This window comes from Ischnura elegans, chromosome 1 (assembly GCF_921293095.1).
Source record: "Ischnura elegans chromosome 1, ioIscEleg1.1, whole genome shotgun sequence".
In the NCBI taxonomy this organism is placed as follows: domain Eukaryota; kingdom Metazoa; phylum Arthropoda; class Insecta; order Odonata; family Coenagrionidae; genus Ischnura; species Ischnura elegans.
The window spans coordinates 121835706-121860231 of NC_060246.1; the positions used below are offsets into that span (position 1 = coordinate 121835706).

At 39.9% G+C, this 24526-nt stretch overlaps 1 protein-coding gene across 1 annotated transcript in view; it reads right to left on the reverse strand.

Annotated features, from left to right (window-relative positions):
* The window catches only part of LOC124163032 (histone-lysine N-methyltransferase 2C-like), a 155788-nt gene that overhangs the window by 30320 nt on the left and 100942 nt on the right, over window positions 1-24526 (reverse strand). Inside the window, exons 41-46 of the mRNA XM_046539843.1 lie at window positions 16607-16850; window positions 13767-14051; window positions 13459-13649; window positions 13184-13342; window positions 10689-11293; window positions 44-7356 (exon numbers count right to left, since the gene is read on the reverse strand). Of these exons, the coding sequence (XP_046395799.1) occupies window positions 44-7356; window positions 10689-11293; window positions 13184-13342; window positions 13459-13649; window positions 13767-14051; window positions 16607-16850 (8797 nt within the window). The remainder of the gene's footprint in view (window positions 1-43; window positions 7357-10688; window positions 11294-13183; window positions 13343-13458; window positions 13650-13766; window positions 14052-16606; window positions 16851-24526) is intronic.

Sequence of the window (24526 nt, forward strand, 5' to 3'; positions counted from 1 at the left end):
CATTCATACAATTGAAATGGGCTTCATTAATGCTATTTATTACCTAAGGCAGACTGCTCTGAAGGAATTTTATCTGTACTTGATTCTTGTCCCTCCATTTCCTCTGACTTGGCCTCTACCTTCACCATTTCTTTCCCCTCTGTCTGAGCAGCTACTGGAATCTTTTTGTCTTCTGGTGATTCAGGTACTAATTCTTTAGTTTGCTGGGATTGAGGCTTGCTAACTGGCCTAGGCTGTTGGGTTTGAGTGGATTGAGGGAGATGAGTTTGAGCAGACAGGGGATGCTGAGATAACTGCTTGGGTGGCTGTGACTGCTGCATTGCCTGTGGCTGTTTTGCAGAATTTGGCTGCTGGCCAAGCAACTGTTGAGTTGGCATATGCTTTTGGATTGGCTGAGCCTGCTGACCATGCAGCAGCTGCTGATTTGGAATCTGCTGTTGGGATTGAATCTGATGTTGAGTTTGAGTCGACTGCTGGGCTGATATCTGCTGCTGAGTTGATATCTGCTGCTGAGTTGGTATCTGCTGCTGAGTTGATATCTGCTGCTGAGTTGATATCTGCTGCTGAGTTGATATCTGCTGCTGAGTTGATATCTGCTGCTGAGTTGATATCTGCTGCTGAGCTGATGCCTGCTGTTGGGCTGACATCTGCTGCTGAGCTGGCATCTGCTGTTGAGCTGACATCTGCTGCTGAGCTGACATCTGTTGCTGAGCTGACATCTGCTGCTGAGCTGACATCTGCTGCTGAGCTGACACTTGCTGTTGAGCTGACACTTGCTGTTGGGCTGACACTTGCTGTTGAGCTGAAACCTGCTGTTGAGCTGAAACCTGCTGTTGAGCTGAAACCTGCTGTTGAGCTGAAACCTGCTGTTGAGCTGAAACCTGCTGTTGAGCTGAAACCTGCTGTTGAGCTGAAACCTGCTGCTGAGCTGACATATGCTGCTGAGCTGAAACCTGCTGCTGAACTAATACCTGCTGTTGGGTTGAAATCTGCTGCTGAGCTGATATCTGCTGCTGAGCTGACACCTGCTGCTGAGCTGATATCTGCAACTGTGTTTGGACCAGCTGTTGAGACGGAATCTGTTGCTGTGTTTGAATCTGCAGCTGAGATTGGACATGTTGCTGAGGCTGTGACTGCTGCTGTGCATGTAGCTGCTGATTAACGAGCAACTGAGGTGTCTGCTGCGGACTTTGAATTTGTTGGCTTTTCATTAGCTGTTGCTGGGTTTGCAACTGCTTATTAATAATAGCAGCAGCAGCAGTAGCACTAGAGTGAGTCTGAGATAACTGGCTTACACTGATTTGATGTCTGGAAACTTGAGAAGGCAAAGAAGCAACAACCTGCTGCATCTTTTGCATTTGGGCAATTTGCATTTGTTTTTTCTGAGACTGCTTCAGCTGAAGATCTTGTTGCTGAAGTTGCTGCTGTCTTATAAGCTGTTGATGTTGGTCATCACGAACTAAAAATTGTTCTGGTTGCTGCTGTACAATAGTATGAGATGGCTGTTGCCCTCTCAACTGCAGGTTACCACCAGGATCTTCCACTTCCATCTTCAAATTTTCAGGATGAACAGACATAACTATAGATGTTGGAACATTAACTTCCTCTGTTTTGGACACCACTTGAATGCTTCTAGTTGTTTGTATGGAGGCACTAACTGTAGAGGTCTGAGGCTCCTTGCTGAGACCACCTTGAGGTGATCCAGAGGACAGTCTACGTTCCGGTGGCCCCTGCTGAGAGGTGTTCTGAGGTGAAGTACCCCGAGGTATCATTTGTCTTGGCCCAAATCTGATCTGGAAAGCTGAAGAAGTGGTGACAGGTCCTCTAATGGGCAAAGAGTGAGTAGGTTGTCTATGTGAAACTGTTGTCAAAGGAGTACATGTACGTGGTGGCCCATCAGCCAGTAACAATGGAGGTAAAAGAGATGATGGTGTAGGAGGCACTGGTCGGGCAAGCTGGGCTTCTAATGAAGGCACTACAGGTAATAATGGACCTCCTGAGGATGGTGCAGGAGTGGTAGGGATAGGTCTACATGACCCCATGGAAGACTGTGACTGGGTGTGAGACAAGGACTGCTTTGATAAAGGAGTTCCAATAGAGCCAAGTCCTCCACCACCTAACTGATGCTGACTGGCACAAACACTATTTTGCAAGAGCTGCTTCAGTAAAACATTCTGAGAATCAGTTCTTGGGGGAGGAGGGAGAGGAAATTTAGCACTAGATGCCACAGATGGACGCACTTCCTCTTTCTCTTCCTTAATTCCTACCACATCAGATGCAACTGTAGTTAACACACCTCCTTTGAACGATGGACTTACAGTCAATGTGGACACATTTCTAACAGAAGAGGATGCCTCTGTTTCTAGTGGCTCCTTTTTCACTGTCTGAGTTTCTGAATTTTCAACTTTAACCAAGGGTGAAGCACCTCGTTTCATGAAAGAACTCAGCACATTCAAGGTATTTACATTACTTGATGCCGGAGTAGATTGATATCCAGAAGATACACTGAAAAGAGGTGAGGTAGAACTACTGCAAGGGGAAAATGTGACACCAGAGGGGCCATCAGATTTAGAGGATGACAGAGTTTGTGAAAGCAATGATGTCTCACTAGAAGCTTTGTCTTTAGGAGGGAGACTAACCTGAGCTGTATTATCACGACTCACAACCAATGAATGAGATGTCACAGGCAGTGACGATTGCGAAACTCTTGAAATAAACTGTAGTTCATGGGCTGGCCCACTCAGTCTATAATCTTGGGTAGGTGGTATATCTCCAACTGACATACGTGATCCCAAACTAACAGTGGTACTTGATACGACACCAACCACAGGATGAGCTGTTCCTGGAGGAAGTTGTTTAATCCCACTGTCCTCATTACTTCTGGCGGAAACAATTCCCTTTGCATTCACACCTGGATACTGCTGTTGCTGGCTAAGACTAGTAATAAACTGAGTGGACATTCGAGCTGGCCCAACAGTTCCAACACCCGAGGATGCAGCTACTTTCGAATCACCAGGAATACCAGATGACGATGAACTAGGAACCAGAGCCACCCCTCGTGCAGGAGGATAAGGCAAACGAGCAGCACTTACCGCATCAGCAACTAGAGTGGCAACAACAGTAGCTGGTAGAACTGATGGAGCAGTTGATGCAGGTACTTCAGTTCCACCAGATAGCAGTGGGCGTAACTGAGATATTGATGGCTCAGTTCGGGCACGATATGTTATCAGAGATGGACGACTAGTTCCAGGTATACCAATATTGGCTTGATGTATACTCGATGGAGGAAGTTCACTCGTTTGAGGTAGAGGAGGCATGCTTACTTCTTTCAATTCTGTTACAGATGTGACCACAGAAGAAGATGAAGTAGATGGGGAATCATTCTTATGCTGACTTATAACTGCCTTTTCAGAAGCAGACTGAGCATCTTCACTTTTAACACCTTCATGCTCATTGCACACACTAACAGTGTGATGCACTTTGCTCAGTTTCTCATGGCTAGATGATGTGATTGTCCCTTCCTTAGAAAAGGGTTGACTAAGTTCAGAATCTGTATTACTCCGACCGGTCTGATTATCACTCTTTTCCACCTCTGCATGAACTTCACCTACATCCGCTAACACCTTGGCTTCGGATTCAGCTTTCAATGTCAAATTAACAGAGATACTACTTCCTACATTATGATCTTCACCATGCTTAGTGGAAGCATCAGATTCTTTGCTTATCTCAGCCTTTGTTGAAGTTTTTTCTTGCTGGGCACTGGCTGAATCCTCCTTAGATGCTTTTTCAGCCTCAGATCGTGCTTGACTAAGCCATAATTCAATCTGAGCAACCTCATCAACCTTATTTACATCTTTATCTTTCAATTCACTCTTCAGATGACTTTCACTTTTAGATGTTCCAACATACCCTGAACTTTTAGAGGATGAATACCTAGAGGAACATAAGGCACTTAGTTCACCACTGCTGTCCCTCTCATCACCCACCGGTTTTGTAGGTTCATCATCGTGAATATCAAAAATTTCAGACAAAGTCTGCAACTGAGTTTCATTCATGAGCAAAGGAATTTGGCTGACTCTTAAGTCTTGAGTGAAAAGAGCAAAAGGTTCCTGTTCACAACTATCACTACTCTTTGATTCAGAGCGGCTATAAGTTTTTTCTCCAAAAGGCATTGAGGTCTTCACATTGAGACTATGCTTCAATCCTGATGATTCGCTTTTCGATTGACCCAAGGGTTTACCTAATTTGGAGAAAATAGGTTTTTCATCTGGTGATATTTTCCCTTTTACAGATTCCAAGGCTTTTTCTTTTGATGCTCTGAAGTCTTTATCCAAAAACCGATCAAAATCAGAATCATACTTATCTTTTTCTTCCAGCTTAGGAGGATCACCCTTAAAAGTAATACTGCTACCAGGTTCTTCTTTGTCACTTAAACCTTGGTGAGGTGATCCTGACAGTGCTTTTTTACTGGAGATAGAATCCACTTGCGAATTCGTTGCCAACATTTTCGAAATGTCAGAGCTGACCACTTTAAGGTCATCACTCATCAAAGAACTGTCCTTATCACTCATCTCTTTGCTTTCATCAGTTTTGTCTAAATCCTGCTCCAAATTTATTTTTGTCTCCAAGACATCTGAAAATATGTTACCAACTATGACACTGCCATCTCTATCAGAAATGTCATCATCTTCCAACACAGACATTTTCCCAATTTCTTGAATGTTAAAGACATCTGGAGGCAATTCTATAGTATCATCTTGGTTTAAACTATGCAAAACTGTCAATGTTTGTTCTTCGCGAAGAGGTGAATCTGGTGATGATCCCAGTTTAACTACCAGGGCATCAACAGACTGGGAGTCCTCAAAATCTGTCTTTTTATCTTCTTCAGACATATTTTTCATGACACAAGAGTCATCTGACACAGCAGTTTTCCCTTTCACCATTTCTTCATCAACTGGACAGGTCATTCCCAAAATTGTACTGGTCTGCTCACTGTCATCCGTGATGCTTTTGGATGAATCCTCAATCAAAGGCTCTACTAAGTTAGAAGAAATCAGTGACTCGCCTAATTTTCTACTCATTCCCCGCATTTCACTAATAGAACGAACTGATGAACGAGCATTTTCTGAATTTTCTGAAACTGGTACCATCCTTTCGGCAATCAATAGATCACTTTTGTCACCATCCTTATACTCAACCACTTGTTCTGATTGGCTCTCTAGTTTAGACTGACTTACTAGCTTTGATACAGATTTATCACCACCTTCAACAGGCATGGCAGTTTCACTCACTGCAAATAGCTGCAAACTAGCACCATCTCCACTTTCATCAACAGTGAATGATTTGACTTCATTGCCTTTGACTTCTCCAGTACTTGAAATACTAGAAGGTACTGAATTTTCGTTTTCCCCATGACCGCTAATTTTATCTAGATTTTTAGATGCAGCAAGTGGGCCACCACTTTTATTAACTTCTTTGCTAGCTCCACCACTGGGTACAGACACAGAGGTTCTATTTTTGCCATCCTCTTCCATTATGGAGGCAATTTCACTTTCTTCCACCTTGGAATCATTATTTCCTGTCTCCTGATCTTCAGTTTGACTTTCTCCAACCACAATTTCCATCCCACCAACACTACCAACTTCTTCCTCAGTAACTTCCACTGTTTCCAACATCTCTCCCACACCAGCTACTTCCTCATCATCCTCTGAACCCACGACTACAACAACAGAAGTTTCTACACATTCTTCAAATTCAACTGAGCTGGAAACAACCTGAAGACTGCCAGGAGAATGGACAACAGTAGTAGGAGGAGTAGAACCATCTATGGTCTCAACTGAAACATTTGCAGCTACCATAACAGACTCTTCTGGAATGCAAATAACCTCTTCTCTCCCAAGATCCCCACTTATATATGGATCCGTTGAGCTTTCATTTATGACAGAAACTATCCCATCAAGTTCAGACTCAGGAAGTGCACTTCCTATAGTAAGAGGGTCAAAGCTTTCCTCTTTGGGTTCTTCCGAGACAAGAAGCACTGGGCCCTCATCAAGGCACTCTTTCTCACAGGTTCCTATAGTAGACTCCACCACTGATTTACCGCTAGTTTCCACATCAGATGCCATGTCACCAGCCGCTTTGTCACTCCCTTCATCAAGGCTTATTTTTCTATCTTTTTCCTCTGTACTAGTTTGTTGAACATCATGGCAAGTCATGGCATTATCACTTCTAACAACCTTTTTACTGCTCTGCAAAACAGCTTCAACAACATTTTCACCAGGCAAAGGAATTTCAGAGGTCTCTATGTGCATTGATGGGTCAATTTCACCACTACCATTATCTGTAGCTGAGTTTTCACTGATGGGGTCTGGAGGCAAGGGAGGCAACGTTGCAATTTTATCTGATGCTTCCTTGGAGCTGCCAGAGGTGGAACTAGTTTTAGTACTAGGAGGTAAATTGGGATTAGGGCCTTTCCTTGCCCCATCCTTTCGATAACTAGCAGACCACATAGGTGAACCACCACGCAAACCTAACTTGAAATGACCAAAGCGTCCAAATGGGGGGATGAATGGTATAACATTGGCATTCCCTCCGCCACCGCCACCACCACCATTGTTGCCCACAACCCTCTGTTCCCCACCACCTCCAGCTGCAGCACCATTTCCTCCTTCAACCCCATCCTCTTCAGCACCTTCACCAGGCTGTCTACCTTGCATATGAGCTTGGTGGTTGGGTCCCTGCTGTTGTTGTTGTGGTTGATGCTGTAGTTGCTGCTGCTGCTGTTGTTGTTGTTGTTGTTGTTGCTGCTGCTGCTGCTGCTGTTGTTGTTGTTGTTGTTGTTGTTGCTGCTGTTGCTGTTGTTGCTGCTGCTGTTGTTGCTGCTGCAGATGTTGCTGCTGCATTTGAATCATAAGTTGGTGTTGAATATGTTGTTGCAGTGGCACTTGCTGTTGCTGGTGTTGTCCTTGCTCATTGTTAGAAGCCTGATCACTTCCTTGTGGTGTATGCGGTGGGCCATAAGGAGTATGGGGAGTTCGTGGAGTTGGTGGGTTATCAGGCCTCTCGGTAGATACTGGGCTACCCGCGACACTTCCACCAGAAGGACGTCTCATAGGTGAAACACCACCACCACCCATTCCCATGGAGCCCTGAGGACTTCCCATTGGCGATGGGGAATGGGCCATGCTCCCTCCCCTTCCCTGTTGTTGAGACATTTGCTGCTGAATTTGCTGGCCATAAGCAGATGGACTAGTAGCTAGACCTGGAGAAGGAGGTGGAGGCAACCTGGGTCGGGATATATGCCCATCGGCACCCATGGGTGAACGAGCAATGAAGCGTTGATTCATCTGATGCACCCTATGACAGAAAATAGGAAAAGCATAACAGAACAAAATCAAGATAAGATTCAATTATTAGATCCAATTCTATGAAATGCCTGTATTTCAGTTTCAATCCTCTTCAGCTGACCCCTCTATATTTTACAGAGGGAGGGACAGGGATCCCAAGTTTAGGCCAAATATGAAATAAGTCATGGATTCCAGATTAAACAGAACATATAGATGGACCCTAGATTCCATCAAATTTATGAATTGATATTCTACCCATCACTCAATTTTTTTCAGAGGGAAAACATGATTTCCAAACTTCAGAAGAAAAGAAATAATTTCATGAGCCAAGCGCTTAATCTTCCAGAACAATTTAAAAATAAGTGTGTGCTTTCAAAAACTGTTTTAAAATATCATCCCAAATTAAAAGTTTCCCAAACAATTAAAAACAGTGAAATTAGTTCCATGGTTTCAACCTTAATCATGCGGAATTTGGATTTCAAAATTACGTACCCCATTATGACATTGTTGTGTCAAAAGATGCCAAACCAAAAAAATTAATCTCCGAAAGTGAACCATGTTTATGTTTGATTTATGATGCAATTATTCAAATTAAGCTGTGATATAGAATCCATCAACTGAGTTCTGAAGTCAAGTCTTACTACCACTATTCATACAGGGATCCATTGACTTAATTTTAACATTTTAAGACCGGACTCTGCCCAGGTCCAAGTGTCATGACAACTGACTGATGGCAGCAGCAATCTTGAAAGCTCTGTTCTTCGCTTCCCCTTAGCTTAGCGGTCTTGGATCTTTAAGGATGTCCGTAGTAGCTTCTCAGACAATGACACATACGGATCAGTTCTATTTTTGAGCTTTTCTAAGACACTAGCACCCTCAGATAATGTGTGTGCTTTTTTACAAGGTAAGTTCCACCAATTTGTGCTATTGGTGTTGTAAATACTTACTTTATTCTCTATTTTCACTATTTTTCCAATAATTCTTTTCTAATCACTTTCTATTTCAAAGGGTATAGGAAAAAAAATTGCAGATCAAAAATTTTCATTTTCAACTCTTGAACCCAAGGAAAAGAATTCTTAGATATAAGTGAGTTGTATTACATTGAGTTTCAAATTTTTTACTCTAATATTTTTTGATGTTTACAAAGAAAATTTTATATTTAATAAATTAAAAATGAAAGTAAATTTTACTCATAATCATATGCAATTAAAATTCAGGATATTTTAGCCATAGAATGAATAGCTTCTGCTGCAGATGAAGGAGGGGCATCCCTGGCATATTTCGATAATACTTTTCGATCAAAGGACTTGATATGCTATACATATTTAATTGCGTACAGCATGTTAAATCAGAACATGATTGCCAGGATATGCATTTCCTGCAAAATGCATTTTTGCAAGATGACAAGAAACATTTGTACCGTGTAATTAACTTTTTGGATATTCACAACATCATTGAGAAACTTTAACATGAAGCATTTCCAGCATTTCTGTACTACCTTAAAAAGAGTGTTTCATCTTCTTTGGCTATTTTTGTTTATCAGGATATACTTAGTCAGCCATGCATCTCAGATTGGTAGAGGATAGGTCGCCTGCTGGAAAGATTGGGGGTTGGGGTTAGAAAGCCTTGCTCTTACCCAGTAAGCAGTAGGCTCACTCCCTCCCTGCCCCAAAGGAGACCCTGCTTCAGTACTTGGGCCCGAGTATTTTCCGTGGCATTCACCATAAGAAAGAGTACTGTAGTCGGCTGTTTACATATTTAGTCAAGTTCTCCTCAAGTGTGTGTGGGGACTTGTGAATTAGGTCCACTCTTCAGAATGCATGGAGTTGATACAAATGAGACGTGTTCATAACTAACCATATTTTTTTCCATTTCCAAATGAATTCTTGTATGAAAATAGCACAATTAGCAGCAGAAATTGCTCATACGAGCCAACCCTAACTTGAAAGCCTTAGTGTACCGTGGGCCATAAGGAGTATGGGGAGTTCATGGAGTTGGTGGATTATCAGGCCTCTTGGTAGATGCTGGACTACTCGCTAGGCTGTGAGGGGATCATGGAGGTATCAGGGTACCAGTTCCAGGGGCGGAATTCTGTACACGGATACAGGTTGCACCGTTAGATTCACAAAACGCCGCTACCGACAGATTGTCGGTGCAACCGTCAATTTCGTGACGTAATGCTTTTGTCGGTACAAAAGTGGCACCCGCACGCGAGGCTAGGCGCCTCGACCAATCATATTTCTAGTTTCTTTGCATAAAACAAATGAGGCTCCGAAAACGCCATATGATACTCGGCAGCCCGCGAAGATGTTAAAAAGAGTTGATCACTGCTTTGTGAGATATTTACGATATTTATTTACTCTGCGAACAAAATTTCTTACGATGTGGCTTGTATTAATCAATACCTTATAGCAGCGCATTCATTTTTATTGAAAATATAAATTAATTTCGGATCCAAACCTTACCAATCAACAATAGATACCTATCGTGTCTTGTTGTGAGTAATTTAAAAGGAAAGCAATACGTTACATACTTAAAATGACGGAATATGTATAATGTAAAATACCTTACGCTATTGGAACGCATAGTGTAATATACGTGTAACATTGGCAAAGTTAAATACTGCTCCCACTACGTAAATTTAACGTTTCAAGTGTTTAATCAATCATTTTTATTATAAATAACATACTATAAGAGTGCTTCCACGGATCTAGCGTCGTAGATTATGATTTAAAATCGTCAGCTTAGGCCGAAAAGTGTAAACAAAAGTCCGCCATGTTGCTTAAAAAGTGTCGGTAGGTCCTACCGAGGGTTTTGAAATCATCGGTATGTACCGACGGTTTTACCAACAACTGTCGGTGGGATAACGACAATCGTCGGTAAAACGTGTCACCTGAATCACTCGTACCGAGACTTATCAGTAGGACCGGCTTACCGACACCGACAATCGTCGGTACGGTGTACAGAATTCCGCCCCAGGGCTATGAGCTGAGCTACACAAAGAGTGCAGCTCAAAGAGTTAGCATGAAGAGGGCCAATTTAAGAATCACTTGAAGAATGAGTACATTGAGGTACACAAATGAGTACTCTATGAAAGAAGCCTGCTTAGAGGGACACTCGAGACTCATTTAATTCATACCCACTCATTTTGCGCAGTTGTGCGGACAGTGCGGACGCACTGGCCATAGCTATTCAAGGTTTAACAACTATAAATACTTTGATGGAGTATCATGATAATGTAAATGAAATAAAATTAGATAACTCCATAAATATAAAGAAAAAATATTCTAATAAATTAAAACAAATACAACACCATCATAAGAGGAAGAAAAAGAATTTTACCTCGCCATTTGCTCTCCGGAAAATTGCTGAGACTGTTGCGACTGAGGCGTACCTCGATGGTCACCATACAGGTTATTGGATGGTCCCGGACTAGAACCTGGAATGGACTGCCGCTGGACAATGCCTTGACGGACACTCATTTGCTGTGATTGCTGCTGCTGCGGAGAAGGCATGGACCTCAGATTTTCCTGACCAGAACCAGGACTGAAAGGACTAGCCTCATCACCAGCACTTCCGGAGAGTGGAGTGCTGATTCGTGGAGATGGCTGGAGGCTGTGAGGGGATGATGGAGGTATCTGGGTACCAGTTCCAGGGCTATGAGCCATCGGACTATGCAAAGGCGACTGGGAAGGTTGCTGCATTGATGCCATCATAGGTGATGGTGATGGTGAGGTCAGGGTCAAAGGAGATTGAGGAGTCTGAGTTACTGAATTGTTCTGTCCAGGGCCTTGGCTCAAAGGGGATGATGCTGAGGACTGAGGCGGTCCGAGGGGTGAGTGATGCTGAGAGAGGATCTGGCCATGCGATTGGGCTCCAGCTGGAGTGACTCCAGCACTTGCAATCATTGACTGCTGCTGTCTCTTCTGCTGTTTGTTCTGATAATCCTGTAAATTTTTTTTTCATCACTATGAATCATGAAAGGCAGCCTTGTTAGAAAAAAACAGCACTAAGATGAGATATAGTTAAAAACTTGCTTCAACAGAATTTTTTTAATGATGATGATTTTTCAGGATTCACACCTGGTCAATAATAATAATTAGAGATGTGCGAATAGTATCCGCGAATACTCGAATACTAGGAAGTATTCGATATTCGAGGTCTCGAATAGTTATGCGAAAAGTACCGCCTCGAATACCTCGAATACTTTGAATTTCGCGTCGTACACTGTCGCATGCACGTCGTTGGTAGTTGACTCGGAAAAATGTACAGAACTCAAGTCTTTTAGTGCATGCAGCGCCGTTATAGGCAAGTTGACAAACTACATCAAATTTGCGGGTCAAAGCGGTGAAAAGAGTTCGACGTGGGGAACATAAATTGATCCGAGTGAAAAAATCCGAAAATCCCCGGTTTCCCCCACCAGGAAACTCCAGTGCCGTGGGATAGTAACATCGGCGCATTCCCCACGATCTGCTATCCCCCTCCATTCAGCATTCGCCTCATCCACTCTGACACTTTCATCTTCTCCGAAATCAAACAAAAGGTCTTCGCTCGGGCAGGGATCGCATTACGAAGACCTCAGCTTCGAAAAAAATATCAAGTTACACGAGAACAATAAAGACGTGTCTCACTACCCCCCTTTTCTAACACACAGGCCTTTTTCTGCCTACCTGCTTCGAAGTTCCCCATTTCTGGAGCTCAACTGCTGCATGAGTACCGTGGGATAGTAACATTAGCGCATTTCCCAAGATCCACTATCCCCCTCTGAGGCTTTCCTCTTCTCCGAAATAAAAAAAGGTCCCAGCTCGATCGCGCAGGGATTATATTACGAAGACCTTAGCTTCGAAAAAAATATCAAGTTACGCAAGAAAAATAGAAATAAGACCAAACGCGACGCATTTCTGACTTTATTCAAGCATTTTACGCGAGGAAATAAATGTCAAAATAGGACGGAGGCTTGGCATTCTGGCGAGACTCGATATGAGCAGCAGAGCTTCTCGGAAGTTGATGTGGTATTTTTTTCCGAAAGCATATATCAAGTTACAATTTATGAGTGGTGCTACAAATCTTTATTGTTACAGTCCCAGATGAAGGGATATTTTCTCAGGATATTTGGTTTCCCCCTGATAGCAATTCCAATTCATCTTCTTATCTCGTGAGAACTCCCAAAGATGGACTGAAAATAATTGAAGAAAATCCGGTGGAGAAGAGCTTGTATTTTACAAAATGCCTGAGATTGTCAGCTAGTACTTGGCAGCAGGAGTGGGGGTAAAGCGATGTTAGTTGAATTAATTATATGCCCAATTGTTTCCATAGAATTAAAATATTCCATTAATCAGCTAAATTCCTGTTCGAATCCTTTAAAGGAAATCAAAATTACTCCCCAAAATCTTGTGTTGCCTGCTGCATAGGCAACCGAGTCAAACATTCCAGCATTCATCATTTAGTATTCGAGGTATTCGAATATTCGAGCAATGATTTAATATTCAAATTCGATATTCGAGTTCGAGAAATCTGCTATTCGACCCATCTCTAATAATAATATATTTATTTGCCCAGCGATTGAGTTACAAGGTTTGTACACCATGTAAGGCACGTCAAGAATAATAAAAGTAGAAACTATTTACAAAGAAGACAGCATTCCAACAAAGCAAAAATTAGCATTGATCAAAAATAAACATAAAAAGGGATCAGCTAATTAAACAAAAGAATCTTTCAAATGTCTTTTGCGGAGGACTAAACTCACCTTTGCCACATGAACAAGGACCTACAGGGCAAAACTACTGAATAAATGCCTAGGAAAGTAGGCGGAGAGAAAAATAATTGCATAACCATACCTGTATAAGAATTCCATGCTGACGGGTCTGCTTCCTGGCTTGTTCCAATTGCTTTTGCAAACCTGATTGCTCCCGCGTTATTCGCTCCAGCTCTGCTGCATCTCCTTCCCCTAGCTCTTGCCCAGTCTTTCTTAGCTGCCGCTGTTTGCTATTCAAGGACTGAAATATAATAATTGTCATAGCTTTATTGAAATAGGAATGACTCACATGATCCTATTAACACCATAAAAAGCACATTTCTTTTAATTTTATGAATTATAATCAGCAGCACCAACCTTTTTGGCTTTGCGAAGTTTATTGACTTCAGTTTCATAGTACTTTAGCTGGGTGCTCACAGCCTGGTGTTGTTGACTTAGCCATTGCTCATATTGGGCCTGAGCTTGTCTATCTTGCTCCGTAACTGGGTGATCAGGTGGCATTGGCGGTTGAGCAAATGTTGGTGGGAGGTTCAATACTGCTCTCTGAGCTGCATAGTAGATAGAGATCATTATCATTAGAGATGTTTTTAATTCTTCACCAACTTCACATTTTTATTCTTTTCCATAAGGACTATTAAAATACATAAAAAATTGAAAATCCAAACCTTGTTCTGATTGAGATGGTGATGACGTTGACTGCCCAGAGACAAAGGGAGTGCCTTGAGGTGGAGGACGTGATGCCCCCATTCCTCCCACCATCTTAGGGTCAACAACAGGGCCCAAACCAGGTTGCCACTCCAAGAGTTTAGGCTGTGTTGCTGACCTTGATGGGTAAACCATGCGGACCTGTCCTCCTCCACCTGCATTGCTACTGCCTAAAACAATTCCTTGTCCACTGTTACTGCCTCCAATACCTATCGACAAACTCTGAGCTGGTAAAATACCCTGAGCTGAAAATGATCAGAAAAACATTGCATTAAATTTCATATGATAAAAAAGCTTTTCAATTTTGAATTCACCATACTGAACACACAACCTTTCAGCTAACAGTCATCAAAAATATATAAGGTACTCAATCTGCCAATTTTCCAATCGATTATGCTATAGATATCCTCCTTAGGAAGGCCTAATTATTTCCAGTAAAACGATTTAAAGGTTTGGCAGCTTAAGAGATTGAACAGGTATTGCATCACGGCACACAATAATTAATTGCATCCTTACACAATGAGAAAATTTTAGCCTAGCGTTGACTTTCAATTATAAAATATATATTAAGACCATATTTTCAAAACCTGGAACACATTTTGGTACCAAAAATGTTGAAAATGAAAACAAAATAATGAGGTTAATAGTTTAAAAAAAAATCTAATTCTGCTGATTCAGAAGGGATGATAAATTAAGAAAGCATTTGTTTTAGTTTTATTGACCACTTCTTTATTCGTATTCATTTTTGAAGAACTTGAGGTTTAGGAAAAATTTAAGACACTTGCCAGGCCAATGTTTTGCTTTATTTTTAAGGCTGCTCTCTAGTCCCATAAAAAAATGGCTTTTGTATTACATGCTGACGTAGCCAATAGTGAATTTACTATCACTTAATGAATGGTGTTCAGTTTTCATAGACCATTAGAGAATACCGTATATCTCCGAATATAGTCCCCCCTTTTTTTCCAAAAATGGCCGCGGAAAAGTAAAGGGGGGGGACTATAATAGAGTGTAATCCAATTTAGCATACTAAAGGTGACCATAAAGTAATAAATAACGGCAAAATGGCTAATGTTCCCATAGTCTTTCTATTTGAGTATATTTATGAGGATTATAATCGGAGATATTAGTAAATACTGCCACGTTTTACCGGAAATTAAGACAATTTTTACCACAAATGTTGTACAGATACGATTATTCCGATTCAAATAGCATATCGAATATGCGTTTTCACGGAATCCATCGGGTAGCCGCTAACTTTTCTTGGAAAAGTATTGTTAGAATAATTCAATCGACACTGATCACTTAATGACGCAAAACAGTAAATAATTAAAATGAAAACTAAACACACACTATCATTACATTAATCGAACACTAGAATTGAATCAATAGTATATGTACCCGTCGCTCATTTAATAACTACACGATTTAAATAATTGCGAAAAATAAACAGATAAAGTGAACCTTTCGTGACGATTTAGCATTTCATTGCGTCCGTAGCTACTATACGTCCGTGCGGTTCGTGTTTACAACCACTGCCTTTACCGCCTTCACAGAACAAGAATGCGCAATAGGTGATGCATTTGTTTCTGAAAAGGCGCAATAATCGACGACTTTAAACCAGAAGCACCGGCATTACTGCATTTGATCGAAATACAGCGACTCAGCATCGAAAGTGTAATCAATTTATTGAGGAATATCTTCAATTCGTCAGGGTAAATAGGATCGATAAATTACGTCGCATAACGTTTCGCAATTATTTCCGCGATATTTTCTTTATTAAAAATAATTTTACGTTCAACAGTGAGGTGATGGATCAAGTAGAAAGATGAGGATCAATCCTGCCGCAGATTAGAGGCCTTCAAAGACGGAGTTTCGATGCCAATTTAAAAATAGCCGTTGCAGAATACGCCGTAAATCATAGTATTTACAGCGCTAGCAAAGCGCTAATACATCGCGGAAGTCATTTCGGGTGTCTCGATGCGGCAGATTCAAAGAATTAGAGGAAAATATCGTCGAATTTGTGCGCAAATGCAGAGCAGAAGCTCTTTGTGTAACTTATGCAATGATTCGCGACGAGGCATTGAAAATTGATATAATTTTTTTTCAGTTTTAATGTTTGTTGGAAAAAGTTTATTTCTTAATTTTATTACTTTGATATTTGTAAGTCCTGTAGTTTAATTGTTTTGCTTAGCAGGCATTTGATAGCAATATTTTTATAATATTTATAATTTATTTAACACAATTTTATTTAGATTTCCTAAATTCTTCAGGTCACTTGGATTTGTGATGACTTGATGGGTGTGTTACACTGGATCTATAGAAGTTTCAGGGCCAAATGCAATACTGTTTATGGGCTTTAAGTTAAAGCTTATATATTGACATTGTCTGTAGTCATTTGGAAATCAAAAATATTAATAATTTGTGAAGGTTTAAAAAATACAATAGCCTTGGATACTTAAAAAAAATTTCTCATTTCTTCATTACATCTGGTTAAGGAACTATAAATTACTGATACATGCAATGGATCACAACATGTTTTAGGTATAGTTATTTTGTTGTGATAGAAAATATGTGAACAGATTTGTTCTTAATCTTCACAGAAAATAATAGTTTTTATCGAATCTAGAATCTTAACTTGCTAACCACAGAAAAATTGCCTTCCTTTACATTTTAAAATTTTTCCCAAAACTGAGGTCTCAAAATTGGGGGGGGGACTATATTCGGGGGGGGACTATATTCGGAGATATACGGTAAATACATAAAGGAAGTGACCTGAAAAATTCTCTTGTATAGTAAGTACCTGGTAATCCAGGAGGAGGCGGGGGAGACAGGACAGGGGATGGGGACACACCCCGGCCACTCGGCCCTGTTGAGGGGTGAGGCCCAGCAGTCCCAAGCACATCCGCCCGCAGCCTCTCAAATTCAACATCACTCAGCAGGGAAGTTGTTGGCTCACCCTGCTGCTGAAGTTGCTGTTTTTCTTGTTCCCTTTTCTCTTGCTCCAACAGATCTTCCAGAAGCAACGGTTGTTCCTGCAATGGCGACTGCTTACTGTTAGAATCACATACTCGAATAATAAGACATAAAAACTAACATTAGCAGCAAAATGGAGAGATCTTCAATTTATTCAGAGAAAGCTTGCCTCATGAAGAGAGAGAGGTTTACAAAACAAAAATTGTATCACTTATCAAGTAATGCATGAAGCAGTTTAAAGTATAGTAAAATAAGGCAATTTCCAATTACAGGTTAACCTCATCCACATATTTTTTAGCATTTCCTCTCCTTTATTGGACACTTCAAGTTGGATTTTTGATGGTGACCTTCAAGGAATATCCTTGAATTCCTTTATCTACTTGTGGTAATTACAATTTATTTTCTCGATTGGGTTACTGGCTGTTTTTCCACCAAACTTTGAAAAACTTTATTTCATTTCCACAAGTTTACAAGGGATAAAAGAGGTGACTTCAGCATACAAACAGTACAGGACAGGACTGTATGAATATTTCTTATGTACATGGAAATATGTTACGTGAAAAATTTCCATGAAGTTTATTGTAAAATTTACCTATAGAACTATTGGACCAAACTTAAGTCAATCGCTTTCAGAGTTATGAATGCAATACCTTGCACATTTAAATTCTGCCTGGCTCCCAGGGAAAAACATCATTATCTTTGCATGATTAATGGCAGGGAACCTATATAAATGGCCTAAAACCCCAATACTACTCTGCAGTATTGTTTTATGAAGCATGACAAGAGTATCAAAAAACTTTTTAAATAAGTTTTCTTACTACTTATTGTAAAAATGATTGTAGGGCTGTATGACAGTACTGTACAACAAAGACCTTTAATATAAAGATTGAAGATGCAGCCATGCATAGTATATTGTGTCAAAACCTTGCTGTTGAAATGCTAGTTTCAAGTCTCAGAGATGGGCAGAAAAAGAAAAGGAAGAGCAGTAGTAACAGGGAGAGTCTGTTTGATTATTTATGGACCATGTGAAGAAACCTTTTTTCTATTAGAAAGAAATTTCCCCAACAACTTGCCTCGCAACAATTCTCATTGATGACGGAAAAATAAACAAAGAGGATGTCATGTAATGGAAATAGCAGTGTTCAGTTGTACATGCCATTGCTCCCAAATTTTCATCCCGAATATTTATCAATTGTGTTTGCAAATTGTGTTGATTTGAATTGTGAAGTAATGGTACATGTAATCTACCAATTTTTCTTCGAGAGTAACTACCCTGGACTATTGCATTTGCACTTGATGTTAATTTCATTTGTGTAAATAAAATCAAACGCTTCAATATCAATGCATACTCACAGAGATAGAAGCATGCAATTGACAGTGAGCCTTGAGGGAAATGACGGCGTAGATGGCAGACAGCTCACTGAATCATAATCCACCCCATGTACTGATCACAAGGGAGTTATAAAATAAATATTAAAATTAAATTTACTTTATTTTCTGATTTATAACATTTAATGTTTGAAATGATTGCGTATATTTACAATATACATACATAAATGTCGTATGTGCATTATTTTCACGCTGCTGTTATATTGCATTCTATACCAATCTCTATAACGCAGTAGTTTTCTTGCTTCTGGGCCAAACTAATGCAGTTTCAGTAATTAAGTAAAAAATTGGTTTGAGGACACTTTCCGATTAGAAGGTTTGGGTCAGTGCAAAAGTTTTTAAATTCAGGAGCACCATAGAACCTCCACTAAAGGACATGTGACCCCTGCCTATTCACTCTTGCTGTTGGAGTTATTTTAGCAGTGCAAGGTGAGGAAATACAAGGCAAGTGCTGAGGTTTTCTCTCTCTTAGGAACATTCATTCACTCTTCATTGAGCCATAAGCATTATTGCAGAACATGATCCTTGAGAATTATGTTAGAAAGAGTACTGTGCTAGAGGTTTGAGAAAAGAATCTGTTCGCGTGTATCACTCATTGGCGAGCTTACAATATATCCAATAAGTGAGTCAGCAGGTAAAAAAGGAATTTGCCAAAAATGATATTAAGAAATCAAAGAGGCTAATAGGGAAACATTTTGTGCTTCTATATGATAATTGACGATACATTCTGCAGGTTGCATTTTTACACACTATGATCTTGCCCTGCAGGTCACGAGGGCAGGTAAAATTTCACAGAATTTATTATCCCACTGCAATCTACAAGTCTGTAAGTTTCATCAAGATCAAGGAGAGACACTTCATTCATGTTCTTTGCCAGATACTAATCTTTATATCTATGCCCAAAAGATAACATCTAATCATGTACAAAGGCACACATAGGTGAGACCCACAGACCCATGAAGATATGCCCGAAGGATCCTAAGTGGGCCACTGTCCATGAGGTAATAGAGAATAGGGTACCTCCTGTCTGGCACGTTCAAGAGGGTGTGCCAAACTTTGGACCAATCACGGCTCTCAGAGGAAGAACAGACTCTAGAAAAGGTGATGAAAATTATGATCTAGGCTACTGATGATGATCTTCTTTAACCTGAAGATGTTCACATATTGTCATCATATCAGCATGTGCGCAGTGAAAACCCAGAACTTCGTCAACCCTTCGTTCAAGCTCTGCAGAAACCTACGCCACAAAATGTCAGATATTTTCTTTTCTATCAACAGCTGACATCTTTTCTTGAATATGTCATAATTTTTGGTGACAGTAATAATATTCAACAATTTCTCCATTAACCTCAATACCCAAATATACTCAACCAGTGAAACTTATCGGTGGGGTGACTCCAATAAAATGTCATTTCAAACCTCAATAGACAATATCTCATTCCACAGGTGTTCGTCAGTACTTTCCTGCAGCTCGATTCTGTAAATGTCATACCTGTGCTTCGCGTGGTTCGAACCACAGTGGAGTTCTCACGCCTCTCACCGTGAAAGACGTTCAAGCGATCCTGTAAGCCTGTGTCGTGAGATGTTTGACGGATTGCGAACGATCACTTCAGTTTCTTATGTTGGTAGCTGTGCGGACGCGAGGAACGAATCAGAATCTCCGACACAAACTTACTTCAGCGGCCAACTGCAACTTCAGTTACCATAGAGAAACATATACAATGCCGTGGAATATTCACTCCCAAAGTAAATAATACTTCTTTACTCAATTTTGAGTGAGGTCTTTTCTTTTAAAAGTGCCTATTAATGATAAGTTACGGTTGCTTAATTAGTTAATAGCTATAAACTGTATATTACCTCTTTTATATGTTGTCAAGTGCTGCGTATCAAAGTCAGTTATCACGTAGCGGGCTCGTAATTGCACAATTAGCTCTAATTTCCTCATGATATGGAGCTAATGCTTACGCGGAATGAGAACAAGTGTTATTTTATTATTTAATAATGGTTCACTCTCGTATGTGTTTGAGCTGTTCTCATCATTTCAGTACATAATTTTAAATGCGCTGTGGTGCGTATACATATATGTCTGATTGTGCAAGCACATGCCACTATTCACGATTTATACTGATGAAAATGTTTCTGGCGCGAATACGAGTAGATTATTAACAGTTTCTGCTAGAGGACGAGATGTTTACATGTCTTAGTATTTCTATTATGTCAACAGAAAAACGAATCATGTTGGTCGTGTTACTGAACGGCAGCAATAATGCATGGAAGAGATGGAATAGATGATCAATGTTTATCTTAACGTACTAAAGTATGCCCCGGCAAGCCATCTAAACGTCTACGAATTAATCGCGGTGTGAACTCAGTGATCCATCGCCAATCTCGCGTCTCGAAGGGAATGTTGATATCGCGTATCTGACGTCGAAGTATGTGCATCTATTGCCTCCGTCGACATTGATGCTCATGCAAAATTAGCGGAGGTATGTAAAGAGCCTCCATTCTCGTTAATAAAAACAAATCGAAGGCTTGAACTTACGAAATAAATATTAAATAAATCTGTTAACATTCAATACCGCACAATACTTTTACCGTTGGTTCTACTCCAAATTATTATGAAAATTAAGTTGTCAGTATTTTAATTGTACATTCTAGAAGATGCACAAATATAAGATAATTGTCAAACCCTCAGCGCAAGGTTTAACTTCCCACCAACTTCAATCGCAATGAACGCCAATCAATTTAAATAGGACGCGAATGTAAATTTAACTTTATGCATTTCTTTTATTTGTTTTTAATACATATTACTTATGCGAAGTGACAATATGAAATAGCCACCATCGTAATTAATGAATAATGTGCTATTAATTATCAATCACAGCGTAAATTCATAATGAAAAATTAGAGCGCATTGCCGCGACGAAGCTACCACGGGCCCTCTTGGGCGTGAATACTTTCACGGACGCGGCTGTGAGAGTGACGTCACTAAAAAGTTTCAGAATCGCTCCAGCGTCAAAGCCGTGAATACATTGACGAAATCCGCTTGTGACGGCCATATCACATTTACAGAATCGAGCTGCTGATGCTAGAAACACCTAGCCCACATTCATCATCTTATGTAATGAATTCATTACCCAAAAAACAAATTGCTTCCAATCAGCTTTGCTCCTCCACCACATTTTTAAATAGATATTTGCACAGATACAGATGTTATAATTGGGATCCTGGGCCTTCAAATTCAAGCAGTAAAATGCCAACTTACTCAAAATGAAAGATTTTTCTCATACACAAAAATATAATTTGTATCTATTTGATAAGTTTGAAAGGAAACTTACATTCACAAGAGGAGCTCTGATCATTGTCATAGCCAAAACCTAAGTCAATTTGAGTAGCAACTTTTGATTAAAAGTGATGGGCATAAATATGAAGCTATGTGCTTTTGAAGCAAAACCTCAGCCTTAATTGAGTCATAATTAAACCTCAGCAAAACAGCTTCCACAATTGTTTAGCTGCAAGGGAGTCTCTCATTCCATGTTTTTGATGGAGAAATAAGCTATGAGCCTATATTCCGGAAGAGTAATTAAAACTATATGGCTTGGCACATCTAAGCTCGACGAAGAATTCTCAAGTACACTACCCTCACCCGGCTGCCTAAGAAATAGTGCCTCACTTTCTGCAGCATCTCAGAACTCCTAATAGTGACAGATTTGAGCAGAGCAAATTCTAAGTGATCTAAGTGAAAGCCAAAGCTGCTGCTACGTCACCTGAATCTGTTCACATTCGGCAGAAGGCCATGGACTCGAGGCAAGTGAGCAGGTGAGCAAAGCCACACTAAACTAACTCATTTGATTCCACCACAAGCTACTGTCAGCGTCAAAATTATGTGCCAATAAATGCGTAGGGTTCTTTAAAAAATTGATTGATTTTGCATTAGCGATTAAATGAATGCTGATATTTGAAAAAATTTACTCAACTGTACAGGTTTTCCATTCATTGCTTATGGATTATGATTAGAGCCCTGCTAAGCACCTCCCAAACTCATCAACTTTCACTTACTATCGGCGTCAAAATGATGTGCTGCTGTACTTTGCAAATTTATATCTGGACTTCAGTGCATGCCACAATAATGAATAATACGTCATTTTGAAGGAAATTTTATTCTCAATACTGATTTATTTTTTGTTCACTGAAAAATTAAAAAATCAAGACACGCAAGTGCAATAAATGACTCCGCACACCATAATATTAGCCGTTTTGTCAATTTCATGAACTTCGTAACTCAACCTAGGGAAAACCACTAAGTCTACAACATCCATCTTCCACAATAAGTCGCAAACATTAATGTAGATTAATAAAATGGCTCTAGCGTATTTTTAGAACGCATATTTTGTTGTAAAATAACGAAAATGTTTAAACTCTATCTAGTCCTATATTTTACCACGAAAGAAAAAATAAAATTGATGGAAGCACTTCTTAATTTATTTGCAATTTTTCTATGATCCGAAAATACATGATTTTATTTAGTGTAGATTATATATGGACATTAAAAAAATATGCCGGAACGAACGAATGCTGCGTTGCCACGTCTTGCGTGCGAAACTTTGCTTCCTGGTGACCGGTACTAGCCCCACTCAGCCCCGTTTGGCAACATGACATTGATGAAAGTTATTAACATTCACAAATATAAATATTTTTATAGATTATAGATCATAGAAAAATTGCAAATAAATTAGGAAGTGTTTCCATCAATTTAATTTTTTTTTCGGGGTAAAATATAGGACTAGATAGAGTTTAAACATTTTCGTTATTTTACAACAAAATATGCGTTCTAAAAATACGCAAGAGCCATTTTATTAATCTACATTAATGTTTGCGACTTATTGTGGAAGATGGATGTTGTAGACTTAGTAGTGTCCCCTAGGTTGAGTTACCAAGTTCATGAAATTGACAAAATGGCTAATATTATAGTACGCGGAGTCATTTATTGCACTTGCGTGTCTTGATTTTTTAATTTTTCAGTGAACAAAAAATAAATCAGTATTGAGAATAAAATTTCCTTCAAAATGACTTATTATTCATTATTGTGGCATGCACTGAAGTCCAGATATAAATTTGCAAAGTACAGCAGCACATCATTTTGACGCCGATAGTAAGTGAAAGTTAATGAGTTTAAGAGGTGCTTAGCAGGGCTCTAATCATAATCCATAAGCAATGAATGGAAAACCTGTACAGTTGAGTCAATTTTTTCAAATATCAGCATTCATTTAATAGCTAATGCAAAATCAATCAGTTTTTTAAAGAACCTTACGCATTCTAATTTGTTCCAAATTCCTATTACGCAGCAATACCTGGCATGGAGGTATCAATTAAAAATTTTAGTTTACACGTATTTACATGATAGATGAAAAGCTTGAAAAAAAACTAGATAATGCAAAAATAAATCCAATGAGTAAAAATACTAGGCTAGCATAGAACTGCTCACACCTCTTAAACCCAAACTTCCTAAACCTTCACGTCAGTCTTTTTTGTTTCTATCAAGGCACAATGGGTGCTTTCTACCTTAAAAATTACAAGCTCACATGTGCCATGAAAACAGAGTAATTAAAAGCCCCCAAAACTTGGCTCCAAAAAATGTATACATAAATACTCTGTAATACTTCCTTAAATTATAGCAGCATTGAAATTGTTAGGTTAGTTCACACCAGTTGTGAAAAAATTAACCATTACATTATCATGCCATCATTAGGAAAGAACTCCCAGTATTAATATAACCATTAACCAGCTACTTTTAGTACTAAATGATAGTCATACATGAAAAATTTCATTAATGCACTACTACCTAATCATTAATACTTTACTGATTCATCAAAATGCAATGGTGAAAAATACAGTGACAGAAGATAAAAAGTACCACCCTGTGCTCAAAACAATCATTCCTTATCCTGAGAAAGAAGATTAGAAAGAATATGAATCAGAAAAGAGAGAGTAAGAAAGAATTAGATGTATCCAAACACAAAAAAATCTTACTTAAGTCCTGCCAGCCAAAAGTTCCTCTTTCACTTAAAACACATGTATTTTTTTCATAAAATGGCCTACACACTTTTTCTTATCCCTCTCACCTGTAAGAGCAGTGGCCTGCGATGCTGCAGATGTGCAGCCGCAGATGGCACAGCCACCCCAGGCCCACCCACCCCCACTCCGCCACCACCACCGACTCCGCCGCTCGACGAATGAATTATGCCCATGGAGGGTGGAGGCTGAGCTTGGTGGTGGGGCAGGACAATGCCCATGGGCGAGGGGAGGGGCAAGGTGGCGTGGAGAGGGGGGTGGGGTGGGCCCAAGTGCGAGGTGGGCA